The 22,140-nt window shown below is 59.9% G+C and overlaps 1 protein-coding gene across 1 annotated transcript; it reads left to right on the top strand.

Moving 5' to 3' along the window:
• Positions 1-922: 922 nt before the first annotated feature.
• Positions 923-21,559, top strand: FGF11 (fibroblast growth factor 11). The gene is made up of 5 exons (XM_005314350.4): positions 923-2,607; positions 15,465-15,575; positions 16,966-17,069; positions 20,014-20,212; positions 20,390-21,559. Exons 1-5 carry the CDS (start codon positions 2,415-2,417, stop codon positions 20,503-20,505), a joined length of 723 nt encoding a protein of 240 aa, XP_005314407.1. The 5' UTR covers positions 923-2,414; the 3' UTR covers positions 20,506-21,559.
• Positions 21,560-22,140: the final 581 nt, after the last annotated feature.

Genomic DNA, 22,140 nt, shown 5'->3' with positions numbered 1-22,140 from the left:
GCCAGGACTCCTGGGTTCTCTCCCCGGCTCGGGGAGGGGAGTGGGGGCTGGTGGGTCAGAGCAGGGGGGCTGGGAGCCAGGACTCCTGGGTTCTCTCCCCGGCTCTGGGAGGGGAGTGGGGGCTGGTGGGTTAGAGCAGGGGCGGGCTGGGAGCCAGGACTCCTGGGTTCTCTCCCTGGCTCTGGGAGGGGAGTGGGGGCTGGTGGTTAGAGCAGGGGGGCTGGGAGCCAGGACTCCTGGGTTCTCTCCCTGGCTCTGTGGCCAGCTCCTGCCACTCGCGCATGAGCCCCCCCCCCGCCCCACCGCCGCTTCTCTCCACCCGGGGGCTTTTTTCCAGCCAGGCAGCAGCCGAGTGAACCCGGCAAATGTCACCCTTCGCCGCTGGGGCTCCGGGGGGAGGCGGGGGGGGGGGGACACCGGCCTGTGTCACCAGCCACCTCCCCCTCTTCCCCCGGCTGGGCACTGGAGCGAGGACATTTAATGAGTGGGGGGGGGAGGGAACCAGGGATTGGCGGAGCGGGGAGGCGCGGGGGGGGGGGGTGAATAATCCCCCTCCCATCTCGCTGCACCACCTCTCATTGGAGTCAAACTTTTTTGGGGTGGCTGCCAGGGGCTCCCTGCTCCAGCCCCCTCCCTCCCCCCTCTCCTACATGCCCCCTCCCCCAAGTGTTGTGGGAGTGTGTGTGTAGGGGGGTCACCTTTGGGGTATTCTCTGTGGTGGGCCCCTCCCACTGCAAAGAGCTATCAGGGGCTGCGGGTCGGGAGTGAGGGGCACCAGCAGAGCTGGGGGGGGCGGGGCCAGGCTGGCAGGGCCTGCGGGTCGGGATTGAGGGGCACCGGCAGAGCTGGGGGGGGGGGGCAGGGCTGGGCTGGCAGGGCCTGTGGGTCGGGAGTGAGGGGCACAGGCAGAGCTGGGGGGGCAGGGCCGGGCTATCAGGGGGCTGCGGGAAGGGAGTGAGGGGCTGGGGGTAGCCCAGGGCTGGGTTAGCACCTCAGCCCCCCTCAATCCTGCTTTCTTCAGGGCAGGATAAACACCCCCAAATCCAGGCAGGTGGAAAAGGTTTGGGGGTAACCATTTTTAAGTGTCTTCCAGTCCTCCATTTTGAGGGGAAGAAGCTCAGGGATTCCCCAGCCCCCCAAATCCCTCTGCTAAATTGTTGGACATTTTTTGTGGGGTGAGCGCAGACACCCCAAAACCTGGAGCTCCCCCTTCCTGCTTCCCAGAGCGAGCAGGAACCCCAATCATTCTTCTCCCATTGCCTGCTGCACTGGGGAGATGGCTGTTTGGGGGACCCCAAATCCCCCACACCCTGCTACAGACACCCCATCTCTGGGGGGGGTGCAGGTGGTCTCAGCCAGCCTGGAGGCTCAAGCGGCCCCCACTTCTAGACTGGAACTGAGCTAGCATTGAGGGGGAAATGGGGGTCCCCAATTTTAAGCTAGACATGGGGAGGGGGCTCCCCAATACTAATCTGGAGGGCCTGGAACAGAGCCATTCTTTGGGGCAGGCGTGGGGAATTCCCACGGTTCCCCAAGGGTGGGGTGGGGGGGCCCACAGGTTCGTGTGTGTGTGTGTGTGTGTGTGTTGTCTTTCGCCATCCCTCTGTCTCATTCTCTCTCTCCATCCCCGCCCTTCTCCCATCCCTCCATCCCTCCCCTCCGCTTCTCTGCTGTTTCACACACACACACATACACAGCAGCCTGTGCTATCCACGAATTAACCTCGCCGGCTGAAGGACAACCGCGGTGGTGTAGCGCTGTGTGTGTCTGTTTGGGGGGGGCCATGCACCCACCCCGCCTTCTCCGGAGCCCGGCGCCCGGTGCCCGGAGGAATAAAAGAAGTTCGATCTCCAGGAATCTTGCCACCAGCTCATTCCATTTCTGGTGCCGACCCAGCTCCGGGGCGGCGCGGGATTTTCGGAGACCGAGTTTGCGCTGATTTCTTTCGGCTGCCTCCCGCCGCGCTTCCTGGAAATATCCCGGAGGCTACGGTGTGGGGAGAGACGGGGGTGGAGCCAGGACCGCGGGAGACCCCCCCAAATCTGGACCGCTGGTCACTTTGGAAGGGAATCGATTTTGCCGATGCCGAGCAGCGTCCTGGTCTCTCGTCCTCGCCGGAGTCCGGACCTTGAGCAAGACGTTCGCACCGTGACCAACAAAAAGAATTGACCACCCCTGGTTGGGGCAGGGAGGCGGCAGGGGTGGGGGGGAGACACTCAGCTTTATTAAGCTCTCGGCCGATCTGTTGGAAAGGGGAGAAAGAACCCAGCGACCCCCCCGGGGGCTAAATTCGCCCCTAGCCAGATTTATCTAGGGAGGGGTGGGTATAATCCCCCCCCCCCATGGCTTGGCTCTTCGGGGGGATGAGCGCGGCGTGAAACCGCCTCGAGCGGGGCACCGGCTGGCGGAGCAGCATGGCGGCGTTGGCCAGCTCCTTGATCCGGCAGAAACGGGAGATCCGGGAACCCGTCGCCAGCCGCCCCGTGGCCGCACAGAGAAAGGTCTGTCCCCGCGGCACCAAATCCCTCTGTCAGAAGCAGCTGCTCATTTTAATCTCCAAAGTCCGGCTCTGCGGTGGGCGGAAAGGCCGGCTGGAAAAAACACCCGGTGAGTGATTTCCGAGCGGCGAGGGGGGGCGGGGTGTGGGCCGTATAGCCCTGTAATGGCCTATTGCCAATGGTAGGGGGCACGGTACAGAGCTTGGGGTATTTCCTGCTAATGCCCGGGCTGCAATGCCTGGTGCTAACAGCAGGGGGCACGGTGACGGAGCCGATCATGCAATATACTGCATATATTGACCGTCGTTCCTTGGAATGCTTGGTGCTAACATCAGGGGGTGCCGTGACAGGTTAAACATGCAATATGTGGCATATATTGACCTGCTTTCCTTGCAATGCCTGGTGCTAACAGCAGGGGATGCTGTGACAGAGCCGATCATGTGATAGACTTCAATATTGACTGTTTTACCTTGCAATGCCTGGTTCTAACAGCAGGGGGCACTGTGACAGAGCCGATCATGCAATATGTGGCATATATTGACCATCTTTCCTTGAAATGCCTGGTGCTGACAGCAGAGGGCACCGTAAACCAATATTATTTATGGACCACCACTCGTGGGGGACAGGGGGTGTTTTGCCCAGGTTAGAAGTGGAGGAGCCGGGATAGTGTGTGCCATTCGGGGAGGGACAGAGTAGGTAGGTGGAATGCTTTCAGTATATGGACCGGGCTGTATCTAAACTAGAATGCCCTCTGCTGGCCAAAAGGTTTGTTGCCCCGGAATCGTTGTTTTCAGAGTAAGAAATGCCAGTGAGTGTTTCATTTGCAGCTCTGGTGATGTTTATATGGACTGGTCTATATTGGGTAATAATCCCCCACCCCACCCCCAATGAGCACAAAAAGTGTTGTCTACCTCAGATAAACAAACATCCCTGATTCTTGGGTTTAAAACCACAGTAGGGTCAATATGGACTGGTCCATATAGGACTTCATTGCTCCCCACTGGATGAAACGTATTGATGTTGCGCCGTTCCCTCGGTGATATACCTGCTGTGTGGTGTCTTTGATTTTCAGTCACCCCTGATGTTTTATACAGACTGGTCTATACGGGGCTAGAGCGGGCCCCATTCCTGGAGGAAATGTATGGACCGGCCTGTATTGGGCTATGCCTCTCTGTGCTACTGCAAGATCTGGGTCAATGGAGATCAGGACTGCCCGGCTCTGGGAGGGGAGTGGGGGCTGGTGGTTAGAGCTGGGAGCCAGGATTCTTGCGTTCTCTCCCTAATCCCCTGTTGGTCGAAACCTCCACTGATGAATTGTTTCCTGTGGAGAAATCAATCACTTACGGCTGTAATTTGGGTTTCAAACATGGCGGCGTTTATATGGACCGGTCTGTATCGGCCTTTAGCGCCCCCTGCTCCACACAACGCACTGTTTCCCCTTGGATAGCCCAGTCCTGGGGATTTTCCTGGCAGGGGGTTGATGAGGGGACGGGAGCTGCGGTGATATTGGGGAACCATCATGACGGGGGGGCAGGGGTCCCGAACCCAAGCAATTGGACCCAGGAGTCCGGGTGGCAGGCAGGTCTTCTCCTGCCCTTCGGTCTTTCCCTCCATTGCACTGTTCTTTCTTTTTCTTTCATTCCCCGCCCGCCCCCCCGCCCCCCGAGCCGGCCAGTCCCCGTCCTGGGGCCGGGTGGGAGCAGGCGCCCCCTAGAGGGGGAAGGGCACAGGGAAGGGTCCATATTGGGTCCGTGAGGCCTGGTTTGAATTCCAGAGCCTGCTCCAAACCCATCCCCCCCTCTAGCGCCTCCTGCCGCATCCGCGGCTTCTCTCCCCCTCCCCCTGCTCCGCTTTCTTGCCCCTCCCCCACTGCTCGCCGCGGTTACGCCGAACTCCCCGTTGGGCCTGGTGCCACCTTGGCCCTCGGCCTCCCCTCATTCTCCTCCTGCGTCCTTGCTGCTGGCAACGGAGGTGCTCGTGGCCACCGGCCAAGCTCCACGTGCTCTGCAGTGACCCAGGAGTCCGGGAGCTGCCCCTCCCCCCCCACGAGCTCTGCCGGTGCCCCTCACTCCCGACCCGCAGCCCCTGCCAGCCCTGCCCCCCCCAGCTCTGCCGGTGCCCCTCACTCCCGACCCGCAGCCCCTGCTAGCCCAGCCCTGCCGGTGCCCCTCACTCCCGACCCGCAGCCCCTGCCAGCCCGGCCCTGCCCCCCCCCAGCTCTGCCAGTGCCCCTCACTCCCGACCCGCAGCCCCCCCAGCTCTGCCGGTGCCCCTCACTCCCGACCCGCAGCCCCTGCCAGCCCGGCCCTGCCCCCCCCAGCTCTGCCAGTGCCCCCTCACTCCCGACCCGCAGCCCCCCCAGCTCTGCCGGTGCCCCTCACTCCCGACCCGCAGCCCCTCCTGTAATTTTTATCCCTGTCTGAATCCCATTCATGGAGCTGAATAAGCCCCAGTGATTTTTCTCACCCCCCTTCTCCCCCCCCAGCCAATAACCCTTTGCACGGCCAGGCGTGTGCACATTAAAATAAATTAAAGTCATTTAAATACATTTGCATGCATTAAGAGGCACAGGGCATTGTGGGAGCGCAGCTGGATGGGGGAGCAAAGTTTGAGGCGGGGTGGGGGAGCACTTGAAATGAGAGGATGGATCATTAGCCAGGGAAATTCCCTGCCGGTGCCCCTCACTCCCGACCCGCAGCCCCTGCTAGCCCAGCCCTGCCCCCCACAGCTCTGCCGGTGCCCCTCACTCCCGACCCACAGCCCCTGCTAGCCCAGCCCTGCCCCCCACAGCTCTGCCAGTGCCCCTCACTCCCGACCCGCAGCCCACAGCACCCCTTGCTGGGGTCTGGAGCAGGGCAAGGCGCTGGGGTGGCCGAGGTGATGCGAGCATTTAGTGGAATTACAGCGTGGCCAGGTGCAATCAGGCGTCATGGGGGGGGGAGATAAAAGGAAGGGGGGATACACACACACACACACACACACACACACACGTGCGCGTACACCCCAAGCGAACCCCCCAACGCACCCTCCCAATGCGTCCCAGCACACGGGCCCACAGCAGCCACCCTGCAGCGTGCGTACAGCTCCGTGCGCACAGAGCCCGTGTGGACGGGTGTGGGCACGCAGAGTGAGCACACTTGGACAGGCGTGCGCGGAGAACACCCGTGTACAAAGGTGCACACACACAACCGGCTGCCTTGCAGGATGGACCCGAGAGCTTTCGTTTAGGCCAGGTGCCGGGTTATGAATTATACAAACCCAGCCCATTAAGACGTCCCTTTGCGTTTGACTCACTCCAGCAGCCCCAGGGGGCTGGGAGCCAGGACTCCTGGGTTCTCTCCCCGGCTCTGCGGGGGGAGTGGGGGCTGGTGGGTTAGAGCAGCGGGGGCTGGGAGCCAGGACTCCTGGGTTCTCTCCCCGGCTCTGGGAGGGGAGTGGGGGCTGGTGGTTAGAGCAGGGGGGGCTGGGAGCCAGGACTGCTGGGTTCTCTCCCCGGCTCTGGGAGGGGAGTGGGGGTGGTGGTTAGAGCAGGGGGGCTGGGCGCCAGGACTCCTGGGTTCTCTCCCTGGCTCTGTGGGGGGAGTGGGGGCTGGTGGGTTAGAGCACTCCCCGGCTCTGGGAGGGGAGTGGGGGCTGGTGGTTAGAGCAGGGGGGCTGGGAGCCAGGACTCCTGGGATCTCTCCCCGGGCATGAGACAAGCCAGGCCCAACCCTCCGTGTCCCTGTTTCCCGGCTGGTGAAAGGCCAGTGGGAGGGTCTCGTGCGGCCCCCAGTGGGGCAGGAGGCTTTGATTGGAGCCCAGATGGGGGCAGGGGATTTAATGGGCCAGTTTACACCATCATCCTGGCATAACCTGCCCTGGGGGGTGAGGGGCTGTGCCGGTGAAACCCAAATCAGTCCTGCCAGGTCTCCTCCTGGTGATGGTCCCCCCCATGTCCCTGTCTTACACAGGGGTGTCTTCTCGTGAGCCCCCCGCCACCCCCTCGGGAGCTCCCCCGTGGGGCTGGGCTTCCTGCACCCTTCACGAGTGGACTCCTCTCCCCGGGACCCCACACACACACAGGTAGCGCCGGTGACCCTTTGCTCGCCGCCAGGAGGCAAATCATTATTGGTGCATCCACCGTGTAATGTGTTCCCATAAATCAACCCGGCAGGGGCACCGGGGGATCAGCTGGGAACAGGCCAGGACAGGGGAGGGAGCAAAGCTGAGGCGTGTGTGTGTGTGGGGGCGGGGGCTGTGTGTGAGCTAAACAACCCAACACCCGGTGCCACGCCCTGGGATACCAACACCGGGGCGGTGGAGCGCCCCATGCACCCTGCAGGCTCACACACAGGCTGTGCTCACAGATACACACACGGGCTGTGCGCACGGATACACACGCACACGGGCTGTGCGCACGGATACACGCAGGCTGTGCGCACGGATACACACGCATGCGGGCTGTGCTCACAGATACACACACAGGCTGTGCGCACGGATACACACGCACACGGGCTGTGCGCACGGATACACACACACACGGGCTGTGCGCACGGATACACGCAGGCTGTGCGCACAGATACACACGCACACGGGCTGTGCGCACGGATACACGCAGGCTGTGCGCACGGATACACACGCACACGGGCTGTGCGCACGGATACACACGCACACGGGCTGTGCGCACGGATACACACAGGCTGTGCGCACGGATACACACGCATGCGGGCTGTGCGCACAGATACACACGCAGGCTGTATGCACGGATACACACGAGGGCTGTGCGTACGGATATACACACACACACGGTGTCTGCACGGACACACGCACGCAGGCTGTGCGCACAGATACACACGCATGCAGGCTGTGCGCACAGATACACACGCAGGCTGCATGTTCCTCTTACATGCCAAAGACACCTGCTCCACTGCCATACACACCCACACTCACACAGGGACAGCGTCACAATGGCCCTTAGCCCCGCGGCCTCGTACGCACCCCCAGACAGCCGTCCGCGCTCCTCATGGTTACACACACGCCCATGTGTGTTCACAAAACAACACAAACCCACCCACTGCACCCCTCAACCCACACAGACACACACAGAACTACTACACACAGAGACCCTGCTCCATACACACAACACAACTGTGACCCAGCAGGGGGGCCGGGAACCAGGACTCCTGGGTTCTCTCACCCGGCTCTGGGAGGGGAGTGGGGGCTGGTGGGTTAGAGCAGGGGGGGCTGGGAGCCAGGACTCCTGGGTTCTCTCCCCGGCTTCTGGGAGGGGAGTGGGGGCTGGTGGTTAGAGCAGGGGGGTCTGGAGCCAGGATTCCTGGGTTCTCTCCCCAGCTCTGGGAGGGGAGTGGGGGCTGGTGGGTTAGAGCAGGGAGGGCTGGGAGTCAGGACTCCTGGGTTCTCTCCCCGGTTCCGGGAGGGGAGTGGGGGCTGGTGGGTTAGAGCAGGGGGGGCTGGGAGCCAGGATTCCTGGGTTCTCTCCCCAGCTCTGGGAGGGGAGTGGGGGCTGGTGGGTTAGAGCAGGGGGGGCTGGAAGCCAGGATTCCTGGGTTCTCTCCCCAGCTCTGGGAATGGAGTGGGGGCTGGTGGATCAGAGCAGGGGGGCTGGGAGCCAGGACTCCTGGGTTCTCTCCCCGGCTCTGGGAATGGAGTGGGGGCTGGTGGGTCAGAGCAGGGGGGCTGGGAGCCAGGATCCCTGGGTTCTCTCCCCGGCTCTGGGAGGGGAGTGGGGGCTGGTGGGTTAGGGCAAGGGGGGCTGGGAGCCAGGACTCCTGGGTTCTCTCCCCAGCTCTGGGAGGGGAGCGGGGGCTGGTGGGTTAGAGCAGGGGGGGCTGGGAGCCAGGACTCCTGGGTTCTCTCCCCGGCTCTGGCCATTGCGAGGTGAGTGTCAGTGGAGACCTGCGGGATTCTGGGCTAAAAGCAGGAGAGAGGCAAGAAACTATGGTGCATCTTTTATTTATCTGCCAGCCGCGCTCTGCACACCGCTGCCTGTCCAGGTCCCACGGGGGGCCCTGTCAGAGGTAATTTCACTCCGGCGCCCTTCACAGCAACACAAACAATCCATCTTCCAGCACACGCGGCCTCTGCCAGGGACTGGGGGGGGGGAGCGGGGCCTAGTGGTGAGACCAGGGCAAGCTGCCAGTCAGGACGCCTGGGTTCTCTCCCCGGTTCTGGGAGGGGAGTGGGGGCTGATGGGTTAGAGCAGGGGGAGCTGGGAGCCCGGACGCCTGGGTTCTCTCCCCGGCTCCACCCCAAACCCTCTGTGCGACCCTGAGCAAGTCAGATCAGGTCCCCGTGCCTCAGTTTCCCCACCTGATGTGCATTCAGAGAACGGCCTCCCCCCAGCTGCAGCATCCGACGGCCCAAATTCCTACGGAATGTGAAGGATGTGACGAACTGGGACTGTTCTTACTGTGGTCTGTGAATGCTGACAGGGGAGTGTGGCTAGGACGGTCTGCACTGGGGGATGGGAGGCTGACCGAGGGAGAATACCTGAGCATGTAACATGAGAACCCAGGAAGGGGTTAGAGGCCAGGTGACACCTTTGCCCGGAGACTGAACAAAGGCTGTGGGAGGGGTCGCTGAGGGGGGAGTTTGAGGAACTGCCTGGAGAGATGGCTTGGAGGCAGACGGGGCTCTGCCCCCCAATGGGGCTGTGGTGCCCCTGGGACCCCAAGATGGACCTAACTGAGGGGGGTCCCTGTTGTCGGTGCCTGCAAGACCTGTCTTGGACTGTGTTCCTGTCGTCTAAATAAACCTTCTGCTTTACTGGCTGGCTGAGAGTCACGGTGAATCGCAGGAAGCCGGGGGTGCAGGGCTTTGTGTCCCCCCACACTCCGTGACAACTGGTGGCAGCGGTGGGATCTACTGCACCCCGTGGACGGCGCGTCCTGCAGTAAGTGACTGGGGAGCAGTAAAACGAAGGGGGATTGACGGGGACCAGGTGGGCTGAAGCGTCAGAGAGAGACGGTTCAGGGGGTGATTGACCCCTGGGAGTGTGTGACCAGAGAGAAGGACTTTTGCAGTAACAGGGTCCCCCGGGGGATCGCAGCGAGCGGTCCCGGGGCGGAGGAGTCTGCACCTCGACCCTGGCAGAGAGGGGGTGACCTGAAGAAGGGCTGGCGCACTAGGGGTCCCCCTGGAACGGTGGAAAGCGGAGAGCACAGGCCGGCGAGTGGCCAGCAGGAGGATGGATGCTAAACGCCTTAAGAGCGACCTGGTGGAGCTGTGCAGGCAGAGGGGGCTGCGCATTGGGAGGTCCACCAAAGAACAGCTCATTGCCCGGCTGGAGGAGAGGGATCGCTTGGATGAACCGAGCCCTGTCCCTGAGGGAAGCCGCCCGGTGGATGCAGCGTGGGCCCCAGGCCCTGACATGGCTGGGAGGGGTCAGACTGCTGCCGAGGACATCCCGAGACCCTGCCTACCTATACCTAGGGGAGGGGTTGGGGGAAGCCCAGCGAATACCGAGGGCACCCTGACCCCAGCGGCCAGCAGGGGATCGTCCCGGCGGAGCTCCCCGTCCCGGGAGCGGATGCGGCTGGAATATGAATGGGAGATGAGACTGAAGGAGCTCGAGTTAAGGCAGCAAGAACTGAAGCAGGAGCGGGAAGAGAAGGAGAACCAACGTCAGCATGAACTGGAGCTGGCGAGACTGAGGGGCAGCGAACCCCCGGCTGCGGTGAGCAAGGGGGGACCCAGGACTGCACGGAGCTTTGATAAGTGCATCCTGGCCCCACGTAAGGAGGGGGAGGACATGGATGACTTCCTGGATGCCTTTGAGACGGCCTGCGAGCTGCACCGGGTTGATCCTGCGGACAGACTCCGGGTTTTCACCCCCTTACTGGACCCCAAAGCCGTGGCATTGTACCGCCAACTGGAAGGGGCGGAGAAAGGGGACTACGAACTATTCAAAAAGGCCCTGCTACGTGAGTTTGGGCTGACTCCCGAGATGTACCGGGAAAGGTTCCGGAGTCAGATCGGGTGGTGCCCGACACCTACCTGACCCTGACGGGGGTGGGTGGGACCCCATTCAAGGTGCCTGTGGTGAGGGTACACCTGAAGTGGGGGGCCAAGGAGGGCCCCAAGGACATGGGGGTACACCCGTATTTGCCCAATGAGGTGTTGATGCGGGGGGACCTGGAGGACTGGCCAAGCAACCCCCAGGGTGCCCTGGTTGTGACCCGTAGTCAGAGCCGGCGAGGGGCACTGCGCCCTGACCTTGGGGAGGGTGCATTGCCCGAGCCGCAGGACCCTAACCTGGTTGGGAGGGAACACCCAGGGACACGGCTCAGGGAGGCTGCGGCTTCAGACCCAGCCGGCAAGAGAGAGCAGGTGGCCATCCCTGTCCCAGCTGCTGAGTTCCAGGACGAGTTGCAGAAAGATCCCTCCTTGCGGAAGATAAGGGACCTGGCCGACCTCAATGCGGTACAGACCATGGGGAGAGGTGGCCGGAAAAGGTTCCTATGGGAGAAGGGGTTCCTGTACCGAGAATGGGCTCCCCCAGGGAAAATGGAGTCGGGGGGATCAGGAGGCAGTTGGTGGTACCCCAGAAGTATCGCCGCCAGCTGCTGTGCCGGGCCCAGGACATTCCCCTCTCAGGGCACCAGGGAACCTGGCGTACCCAGCAGAGGCTGCTACGGAGCTTTTACTGGCCTGGGGTCTTTGTTACTGTCCGACAGTACTGCGGATCCTGTGACCCCTGTCAGAGGGGGAGGAAGGCCTGGGACAAGGGGGAAAACAGCTTTAGGACCCTTGCCCAGCAGAGAGGAGCCTTTCCGGAGGGTGGCCAAGGTTAAAAGGGGGGCTCTTGTTGTACTTAAAGTACTGCACAGGATCTTTTCAGGGGGAATAAGGCAAAACGCCACATTTATTAGTAATACATGTATTCATTAACACTGTATTATATGCATATAATATATTACACTTACACTCACACACACACAAACACACTCCGTCTTGTTGTTACCAATTAGTTGCTCCCCTTAACTTCACTGGCCAGGTGAGTTAGATGGGGGAGGGGGTGGAGCCGGGCTTCTGCCGATCCGGATCGATGCTCCCATGTTGACAAGACGAGACCCGGGGTCCTCTGCAAGACACCTCACTTTTATAGCAGCTTTCCTCTCATGCAAATCTAGACCAGATTCAAACTCTGTGTCTGTGTCCATTGGTCCTTTGTGCTGCTTTCTTTTGAGTGTTGTTCCAATGCTGCAAAGAGGGTGTTTCCAAAAGAAGGTGCTTGCTTCTAACCCCCCAGGCCGTCAGTATGTCTGCTTGTCTTTCATGAGCCCACTTGACACGTTTTATTGTCCTTGGGTCTGGCTCCCAGCCCCTCTCCAACAGTTGAGGCTGTCTGGAGGTGCTGCCTTCCCTGCCTTGCTCAGCCACACCTCATTCATTCAACAGAGCAATTGATTAAGAGTGCGGGGGGGGGGGGGGGAGAGCTCTTGTTCTACTCCCAGCAAAAAGAAATTTTTCTTCTATCTTATTCTATCCTGAGGGGCTATAATATTATACCAAGGGCAATGCAAAGTTTCTAAATGAGGCTTTGATACGAAGTTCCATGAAAACAGAGGTCACACGTGGGTAGACCCACCACAAGGTTATATGAAGAGGCACAATGTAAAGTCATATGAAAATTATCAGAGATTGATCTACACTCTGAACCAAGAGAGCCCAAATCACCGACCTCCAGACTGGAGCGCTGGGAGAAGACCACAGCCCAGTTGGCACCCCAGGGGTATTGGGGTGGGGAAAGGGCACAGGCCGCATAAACCTTCCCACATGCGAACTGCGAGTGCCATCGAGCACCCCCGACCTAAGGGGGGCGTGAAACTGGAGGGGCCTGGTGTAATTCTCACCAAGGAATGGGAGGGATGCAGGGGCATCCATGGGAACGGGGGTAGGTTTGAATTTCCCCAGGTCACTGGCTAAAGTGACCCTGCTCAGTTCGGTCTCGAAGGGGGGAGATGTGACGAACTGGGCCTGTTCTCACTGTGGGCTGTGAATGCTGACAGGGGAGTGTGGCTAGGATAGTCTGCATTGGGGGATGGGAGACTGACCGACGGAGAATACCTGAGCATGTAACATAGGGTTACCATTCGTCCGGATTCCCCCGGACATGTCTGGCTTTTTTAAGTTAAAAATAGCGTCCGCGGGGAATTTGTCAATGTCCGGACTTCCCCCCCATGCAGAGCGTGAGCGGCTTACGGGGCAGCCGGCCGGATCGTGCTCCGGCAGCCAGAGCCCTTCCTTCACTTCCCCCTCCTCTCCCCTGAAACTTGAGACCAGTCCCCTCCTCTCTCTCCATCCCTCCCCCCCCCCCCCCCCGCTGCATTCGCAGATTGCCGGCCCTCGCCTCGGCCTCCGGCAGTCTGGAGCTCCGACCCTGCTCCCCTCCCCCTGCCGAGCGCACTGCTCTGCAGCACAGTAAGGGGGCCGGGGGCCAGAGAAGCGGCAGAGAGGTTCGGGGGGGGTAGTCAAGAGACAGGGAGCAGGGGGGAGGGTTGGATGGGTCAGGAGTTCGGGTGGGCTGTCTGGGGGTTGGGGGTGTAAGGTTTTGGGCAGTCAGGGTACAGGTGGGAGGGTCTCAGGAGGGGGCAGTTAGGGGACAAGGCACAGGGAGGCTTAGGTAGGGGGTGGGGTTCTGGGGGGCAGTTAGGAGCAGGGGTCCCAGGAGGGGGCAGTCAGGGGACAAGGAGCGGGGGGGTCAGGAGTTCGGGGGGGCTTTCTGGGGGAGGGTGGATAAGGTTTTGGGCAGTCAGGGTACAGGTAGGGGGTAGGGTCCTGGGGGGCAGTTAGGGAGAGGGGTCTTAGGAAGGGGCAGTTAGGGGATAAGGAACAGGGAGGCTTAGGTAGGGGGTGGGGTTCTGGAGGGCAGTTAGGAGCAGGGGTCCCAGGAGGGGGGGGGGGGACAGGGAGCAGAGGGGTTTAGATGGGTCAGGAGTTCTGGGGGGGGCTGTCAGGGGGTGGGGGTGTGGATAAGGGTTGGGGCAGTCAGGGGACAGGTAGGGGGTAGGGTCCTAGGGGGCCAGTTAGGATGTGGGGAAGGTCTCAGGAGGGGGCAGTCAGGGGACAAGAGGCAGGGAGGCTTAGGGAGGGGGTAGAGTCCTGGGGGGCAGTCAGGGGACAAGGAGTGGGGGGGAGGGTTGGGGGTTCTGAGGGGGCAGGAAGTGGGAGGGAGTGGAAGGGGCAGGGGCGGGGCTAGGACAGGACAGGGGCGGGGCTAGGGCGGGGCTCCTCCCGTCCTCTTTTTTGATTGTTGAAATATGGTAACCCTATGGTAACATGAGAACCCAGGAAGGGGTTAGAGGCCAGGTGACACCTCTGCCCGGGAGACTGAACAAAGGCTGTGGGAGGGGTCGCTGAAGGGAGAGTTTCAGAGCTGGCTGGTGATGTGGCTGGGAGGCAGACAGGGCTCTGACCTCCCAATGGGGCTGGGGCGCCCTGGGACCCCAAGATGGACGTAACTGAGGGGATCCTGTGGTCTGTGCCTGCAAGACCTGTCTTGGACTGTGTTCCTGTCATCCAAATAAACCTTCTGCTTTACTGGCTGGCTGAGAGTCATGGTGAATCGCAGGAAGCCGGGGGTGCAGGGCCCTGTGTCCCCCCACACTCTGTGACACTATGTATCCCCATCCACCCCCTCTATCTATCTATCTATCTATCTATCTATCTATCCCCATCCACCCCCTCTATCTATCTATCTATCTATCTATCTATCTATCTATCTATCTATCTATCTATCTATCTATCTATCCCCATCCATCCCCATCCACCCCCTCTATTTATCTATCTATCTATCACTGTCAGAACTAAAATAATCTCTCATTCAATTCTCTTTTACCACTTCCAATATTTAGTGAGCTCCAAGTCCGGCTTAACAAAGTTTTTTTGATCAGGGAATTTGCTAAGTTTTTCAAATAAAAGTTGATATTTACAGTGTGATAGCTACAGATACTTTCTGTAACAAATGTTTTCATCTGGAATATCTTTAGTTTCTCACCTTTAACAGATGTAAAACTAAGGATATCCCATTTTTTTGTTGGGAAGTTTTTTTTTTTTTTTTCATATGAAAGTTGCTGATACTTTCCCTGTCTTCACAAAGGTTTGGGTTTGGTTTTGCCTGGGCATCTCTTCAGTTTTTGTGTGAAATTCCTTGTCTTTATGTATCGATTTATAATGACTGATATTTTGTCAACGTTCACAATGTTTTTGGTTCGGAATTGCCTTAGTTTTTCATATAAAAGTTTATATTTATTGATTTAAAGTTACTGTTACTTCCTCGGCCTTAACAAAGTGTTTTGTTGGATGTCCTTAGTTTTTCTTATGAGCATCTGTAATTATTGATTTTAAATTACTGCTACTTTCCAACAAAGTGTTTTTCTCTGGGGATTTTCTTTGTTTTTCATGTGAAATTGTATAGTAACTGATATTTAGGAAACATTCATGGGGTTTTTGGTTTGGCCTCATCTTTTCAGACAAAAGATTGTATTTATGGATTAAAAACTACAGACACTTTCTGAATCTTAGCAAAGCTTTTGTTTGAATATTGTCTTAGATTTTTTTATGCGAATCTCTTGATAAATACTTTCTCTGTTTTACCAGAGATTTGTTTGTTAATTGCTGGAGTTTTTTCATACAAAAAAAATGTATTTATTGATTTTAAAGTACTGGCACTTTCCCCATCCTAACAAAGTTTTTGTTTGGGAATTTCCTTAGATTTGTTTTAACGAAAATCTCTTTATTGATTCGAAATTACCAATACTTTCTCAGTCTTACCAAAGATTTGTTTGGGAGTTGCTTGAGGTTTTTCATAAAAATTCGATATTTCCAGAGTTAAAAGTTCCCTGTGCTTTTGCTTAGCCTTAAGGAAGGTAATAAGGGAGGGCTTCCTCCTGGCTGGTGAATAATCTACTTTCTGTCCTTTCTTCGCCCCCCCCCCCCCCCATCCCTGTATCCCTCCGTCCACAGAACCGCAGCTGAAGGGCATCGTGACCAAGCTCCTCTGCAGACACGGTTTCTACCTCCGGATGCACCCAGACGGGAGCATCGACGGGACAAAAGAAGACACCAACAGCTTCAGTGAGTGATGCCCGGGCAAGGCCGAGGGGTTATGCAGGGTTAGGCCAGTTGGGGGACCTCCCAAATGGCAGGGAACGGGATGGGGGGCCTGCGGGGGGCTCTGTACTGTGGGGGGCAGAGGAGGCTTCCTACATCCTGGCCCTCCCATGCCACCTTTCCCCCTAGGACCCAAGGCGGGGACTGGCTGGCCCAGGGGGGCAGAAATGGGGGAGGGGCCTGTCCCCTCTAGGGGGCGCCGGCTCCCACCCAGCCCCAGGGCAGGGACTGGCTGGCTCAGGGGGGCGGGGAATGGGGGAGGGGGTCTGTCCCCTCTAGGGGGCAGCACATTATGTGCATAGAGAAGATGGGTAAATTCTGCCTTGATCTAATCCCACCCATCCCCCTCCCGCTCCCAGCTGTCTCCGGTCAGGGCGAGTCCAGAATATTCATCTGGGATTGCAAAGAAGGGGATTAACGTCTAGGAAGCAGAGCTCACCCGCCCCCGAGAAGGGATGACGGGAAGGAAAAATAAATCCGGCTCTAAAGCGGAATGGGGGAGGGGTTCGGCATGGGGAAGAACCCAGGAGCCCAGGATCCAGGCAGAGCTTCTGCAAAATCGGGCAGTGGGGATCGGAGCCGGCGCCCCCTAGAGGGGACAGGCCCCTGCCCCATTCCCCATCCCCCTGAGCCAACCAGTCCCCACCCTGGAGCCGGGTGAGAGCCGACACCCCCTAGAGGGGACAGGCCCCTGCCCCATTCCCCGCCCCCCTGAGCCAGCCAGTCCCTGCCCTGGGGCCGGGTGGGAGCCGACACCCCCTAGAGGGGACAGGCCCCTGTCCCATTCCCCGCCCCCCTGAGCCAGCCAGTCCCCGCCCTGGGGCCGGGTGAGAGCCGACACCCCCTAGAGGGGACAGGCCCCTGTCCCATTCCCTGCCCCCCTGAGCCAGCCAGTCCCCGCCCTGGGGCCGGGTGGGAGCCAGCGCCCCCTAGAGGGGACAGGCCCCTGCCCCATTCCCCGCCCCCCTGAGCCAGCCAGTCCCCGCCCTGGGGCCGGGTGGGAGCCGGCGCCCCTAGAGGGGACAGGCCCCTGCCCCCTTCCCCGCCCCCCTGAGCCAGCCAGTCCCCGCCTGGTGCCGGGTGGGAGCCGGCGCCCCCTAGAGGGGACAGGCCCCTGCCCCATTCCCTGCCCCCCTGAGCCAACCAGTCCCCACCTGGTGCCGGGTGGGAGCCGGCGCCCCCTAGAGGGGACAGGCCCCTGCCCCCTTCCCCGCCCCCCCGAGCCAGACAGTCCCCGCCTGGGGCCGGGTGGGAGCCGACACCCCCTAGAGGGGACAGGCCCCCATGTCCCAGTCCCACCTGCTGCTTGTGTGAGCGCTGACGCCTCGCTGTCTGTCTCTCTCATCTCCCACAGCTCTCTTTAACCTGATCCCCGTGGGACTGCGCGTGGTTGCCATCCAGGGTACCAAGTCGGGGCAGTATATCGCCATGAATGCAGAGGGCTACCTCTATACCTCCGTGAGTGTCATTCCCCCCCGCCTCCGCCCGGCCCTCCCTCCTGACTAAACTGACCGTTAGTGTTAGCAGTGGGATCTAAGGGTTGTGTATGTGCCCTGGGTCCCAGCGTGGTGGAGTGGCCAATAGGGTGCATGATCCTCTTTCTTCCAGCAGGGGGCGCTGCCTGCAGGGTGGATTTAGTGGTGGGTCATGACAGTGCATCCCTAGGGAGGCAGATCAGAGCGTCCATTGGTGTTAGCGGTGGGATCACTGGGTGAGCCCTGGAGGGGCGGGCTGATCATAGCTAATGGGGTGCAATATCTGCTCTCTGCCAGTAGGTGGGGCAGTGGAGAGGGGTCCCTCCATTCTTGTCAGGTATCCCCACCCCCGCAAAACAGCCCCCCACTTTTCCCCATGTGGGGTGCTCTGGAATAGGAGTGCCCCCTCCTAACTCTGCCCCACACAATCCCCTTCTTCAGGCCCCATGGTACCAGGGCCCTTCCTCCCCCTTGGCGTATCCTCCCCCCTCCCGCCGATGCTGAATTAAATTTAGCAGCTGGCCTGATTTTTAGGGAACCCCTGGGAGAGACCAAGAAAATCCCCACCTGCAACCAGGGAGAGAGATGCACCATCAGCCATCCCCGTACGCTGTTCTGTCTGCCTGTCCCCCATGCACATCTGTCTGTCTGTCTAGGCCCAAGCACGCCTGTCTGGCCGTGTCTTTCTGACTCACTTTCCCTGTCACTCTCCATCGCACAGGTGAAGGTGATTCTCCCGCCAGGCCCCCCGCCTCTCCCCAGCCATGGTGCACTGTGGAGGTCTGCGAAAGCTGGGGAGCAGGCCACGGGCGCGCTGAGCTTTCGGTGTGGGCAGGGGATAGTGGGATGGGAGGGAAAGCAATGGTGAACGTAGCACCGTGACACCGACAGGGAAAGTAATGGTGAATGTGGTGCTGGTAGTGAAAATAATGGTGACTGTGGAGCTGATAATGAAAATAATCGTGAATGTGGTGCTGACATGGAATGTAACTGATCGTTGTGCTTATAGTGAAAATAATGGTGAATGTGGCACAGATAGTGAAAATAAGACTTAACCTGGTATGGATAGTGAAAATAACAGTGAAAGTGGAACTGATATGGAAAATAATGGTGAACCTGGTGCTGACGGTGAAAATAACTGAACATGGTGGTTCTAGTGAAAATAATGGTGAATGTGGTGCTTCTAGTGAAAATAACTGTGAGCGTGGTGCTTCTACTGAAAATAATGGCGAATGTGGCACGGATAGTGAAAATAACAGGGAACATGGTGCTGATAGTGAAACTAATGGTGATCGTTGTGCTGACAGGGAAAATAACTGTGACTGTGGTGATGATAGTCGAAATAATGGTCAACGTGGTCCTGGTAGTGAAAATCATGGTGAACGTGGCGCTGATAGTGAAAATCATGGTGAACGTGACACTGACAGGGAAAATCCATCCCCACATACCCCTTCTATCCAGCCAGCCAGCCCCATACACCCCATCTACCTAATTATCATCCAGCCCCATAGATGCCTTCCCCATCCATCCATCCATCCATCCATCCATCCATCCATCCATCCATCCATTCTTTCTCCCTTCCCCATACACCCCTCTTTCTTTCTTTCTTTCTTTCTTTCTTTCTTTCTTTCTTTCTTTCTTTCTTTCTCTGAAATCACACCCCCTTCCTCCTGTGTCTCTCACACACAGATGGACTGCATAATTCACAACCCCTCAAACCCAGCTGCCCTTAACCCCCCCAGGTCTGTGGAATATTCACCTCCCTGCCGGCGAGCCAGCCCCCCGCCCCCGCTGCAGCCCGGACACCCTAGCGCAGTCAGGACACTTCGACCCTGGCCCCAAGCCGTGATGCAATAGCCGGGCTCTTCCCAAAGTTAATTGGGGTCAAAGTAGCTCAGAGCTTCCTTTCGAGGGCAGCAGGGGGCGCTCTCCCCTGGCAGGCGGGGCTGGCCCCAGGGCGGCGCTAGGGGGCGCTGTGGGGCAGGGAGCGGGGCGGGGGCAGCAGGGGGCACTCTCCCCTGGCAGGCGGGGCTGGTCCCAGGGCGGCGCTAGGGGGCGCTGTGGGGCAGGGAGCGGGGTGGGGGCTCAGCAGGGGGCGCTCTCCCCTGGCAGGCAGGGCTGGCCCCAGGGCGGCGCTAGGGGGCGCTGTGGGGCAGGGAGCGGGGCGGGGGGCTCAGCAGGGGGCGCTCTCCCCTGGCAGGCGGGGCTGGCCCCAGGGCGGCGCTAGGGGGCGCTGTGGGGCAGGGAGCGGGGCGGGGGCAGCAGGGGGCACTCTCCCCTGGCAGGCGGGGCTGGTCCCAGGGCGGCGCTAGGGGGCGCTGTGGGGCAGGGAGCGGGGTGGGGGCTCAGCAGGGGGCGCTCTCCCCTGGCAGGCAGGGCTGGCCCCAGGGCGGCGCTAGGGGGCGCTGTGGGGCTGGGAGCGGGGCGGGGGCAGCAGGGGGCGCTCTCCCCTGGCAGGCAGGGCTGGCCCCAGGGCGGTGCTAGGGGGCGCTGTGGGGCTGGGAGCGGGGCGGGGGCAGCAGGGGGCGCTCTCCCCTGGCAGGCGGGGCTGGTCCCAGGATGGCGCTAGGGGGCGCTGTGGGGCAGGGAGCGGGGCGGGGGGCTCAGCAGGGGGTGCTCTCCCCTGGCAGGCGGGGCTGGCCCCAGGATGGCGCTAGGGGGCACTGTGGGGCAGGGAGCGGGGCGGGGGGGCTCAGCAGGGGGCGCTCTCCCCTGGCAGTCAGCGGTGGCCCTGGTGAAACCCAGGCGTCCGAGGCAAGGCGCAGCTCTGAGACCCGTTGCCTCCCTGCTGAAAGACAAGAGCGGGGGGGGGGAAGGGGGGGCACTGCCCTCTACTGCCCACAGTTGGGCATTACACCCCCCCCACACATCGTTCTTTCTTTCTTTCTCACTCACACCCCATTTCTCTCCCTCCCTCCCTCTCCCAGGCTCACTTCACCGCCGAGTGCCGGTTTAAGGAGTGCGTCTTCGAGAATTACTACGTCATGTACTCCTCCACCCTGTACCGCCAGCGCGAATCCGGCCGCTCCTGGTACCTGGGCATCAACAAAGAAGGCCAGCCCATGAAGGGAAACCGAGTCAAGAAGACCAAAGCCGCCGCCCACTTCCTGCCCAAGCTATTGGAAGGTGAGTGGGGGAAGCAGGAACAATGGGGCGGGGGCTAGGGGAAGCAATGGGGGATGTAAAATAGAGACACCCCCCCACACCCCCGGTGTCTTTCTGTGTGGTAGGGCGGCTGGAGCAGCCAATCCCGTGCTATCCCTCACTTCTTTCTTCTCCGTGTGTCTCTCTCCCTCCCCACAGTGGCCATGTACCGCGAGCCGTCACTCCATAACGTGGTGGACCCCTCGGCGCCCCAGAAATCAGATGAGGCCGGGGCCCCCAGCAAAGAGACAGCCAAGCCCCGCAAGGCGACGTAACCCCGAGGCCAGGGAGGGGCGTCGGCACCACTCCAGCAATGCCCCTCCCACGCACGTTCCCGCTCTGCCCCCTTCTGCTCAGGATGCCTGCCTACCTACATTCAACCTCTGGACCTCAGAAAAAAAATGCCATCGAGGGTGTAATACCCTTTGCCACCACTGGGAGGGCGACATTGCCCTGCTGGAGAAAGAATTAGGGGTGTGCGCGTGTATATATATATATATAGATATATATATATATGGTCTTCCATACCAGCTGAGAGCGTGATTCCCTGTTTGGCCAACAGGTGGTGACATTGGGAAAAGTTCTGATCTATGCCAGCTTCCTTTTCAGCAATAAGGGTGCGACGCCTTTTCCCACCAGCGGAGGGCGACATTGGGAAAGACTGTTAGAAAATCCCCTTCCGTTGCACAATGGACGATACGCTTTTCAACCGCTGGGTCGCATCGGGGAAGGATGTTCCAGGCGAGACCTTCCATTTGCAATAATAATAATAATAAAAAGGGTATCCTGCCCTCTTCCAGCGGAGGATGGAGACATCGGGCCATCGCCCCCTGGCGTGAGACCACCAAGTGGTGACACGGTCATGTTGGGAGAGGCTATTACATACGCCACTTTCCCTTGCAATAAAAAGACAGCGTGTTCCTCTTTCCCACCAGCAGGGGGTGACGTTGTCACACTGGGGGGGAAAGATGGGTCTATCTGCCGCCATCTAGTTGATACCCTTTCTCCCCACTAGGGGGCAACACTGTTGCATCAGGAGAGAATGTTCTAGACGTCACCTTCTCTGGCGTCATACCTTCTTCGACCACTAGGGGGTGACATTTCACAAAGGGGGGAAAAAGAGAGCCAGCCATTCCGGATTTCTTCCCCGTTTCGATGGAAATGAGACACCAATGTGGGGGGGAGGGAAAGTGAGGGGCAACCAGAAACTCCGCCCCCTTTTCCCACCAGCCCCTCCCACTCCAACATGCCAAATACTGTAGGATGTAGCCCTGCAACAACAGGAGACAAAGCCAGTCACGAGGAATCTGGATCGAGACTCCAGGACAATCGCGCGGGGGGGGGGGGGGGAGAGATACATGCTGGGGGGGGAGTCAATGCTTGATGGACACCTGTTGTATTTTATTGTTTAGTGGCGGAGGGAGGGGGGAATATGTGTGGATGGAGGGTGGGGGGTCAAAGCTACTTTCTGTTCCCCTTAGGCCAGGCGTTGGCCGAGGTTTTTAATTCTCTGACTCGGGTCCTCTGCCATGTGTCGCCTGCCTCCCAGAACCGGGGAGAGAACCCAGGAGTCCTGGCTCCCAGCCCCCCCTGCTCTAACCCACCAGCCCCCACTCCCCTCCCAGAGCCGTGGAGAGAACCTAGGAGTCCTGGCTCCCAGCCCCCCTGCTCTAACCCACCAGCCCCCATTCCCCTCCCAGAACCGGGGAGGGAACCCAGGAGTCCTGGCTCCCAGCCCCCCCCCGTTCTGACCCACCAGCCCCCACTCCCCTCCCAGAGCCGGGGAGAGAACCCAGGCGTCCTGGCTCCCAGCCCCCCCTGCTCTGACCCACCAGCCCCCACTTCCCTCTCAGAGCTGGGGAGAGAACCCAGGCGTCCTGGCTCCCAATTCTCCACACCTCTAATCAACA

Source organism: Chrysemys picta, chromosome 16 (genome assembly GCF_011386835.1).
Source record: "Chrysemys picta bellii isolate R12L10 chromosome 16, ASM1138683v2, whole genome shotgun sequence".
Classification (NCBI taxonomy): Eukaryota; Metazoa; Chordata; order Testudines; family Emydidae; genus Chrysemys; species Chrysemys picta.
Note: the sequence above shows the minus strand (reverse complement) of the source record. Positions and strands in the feature narration are given on the sequence as shown.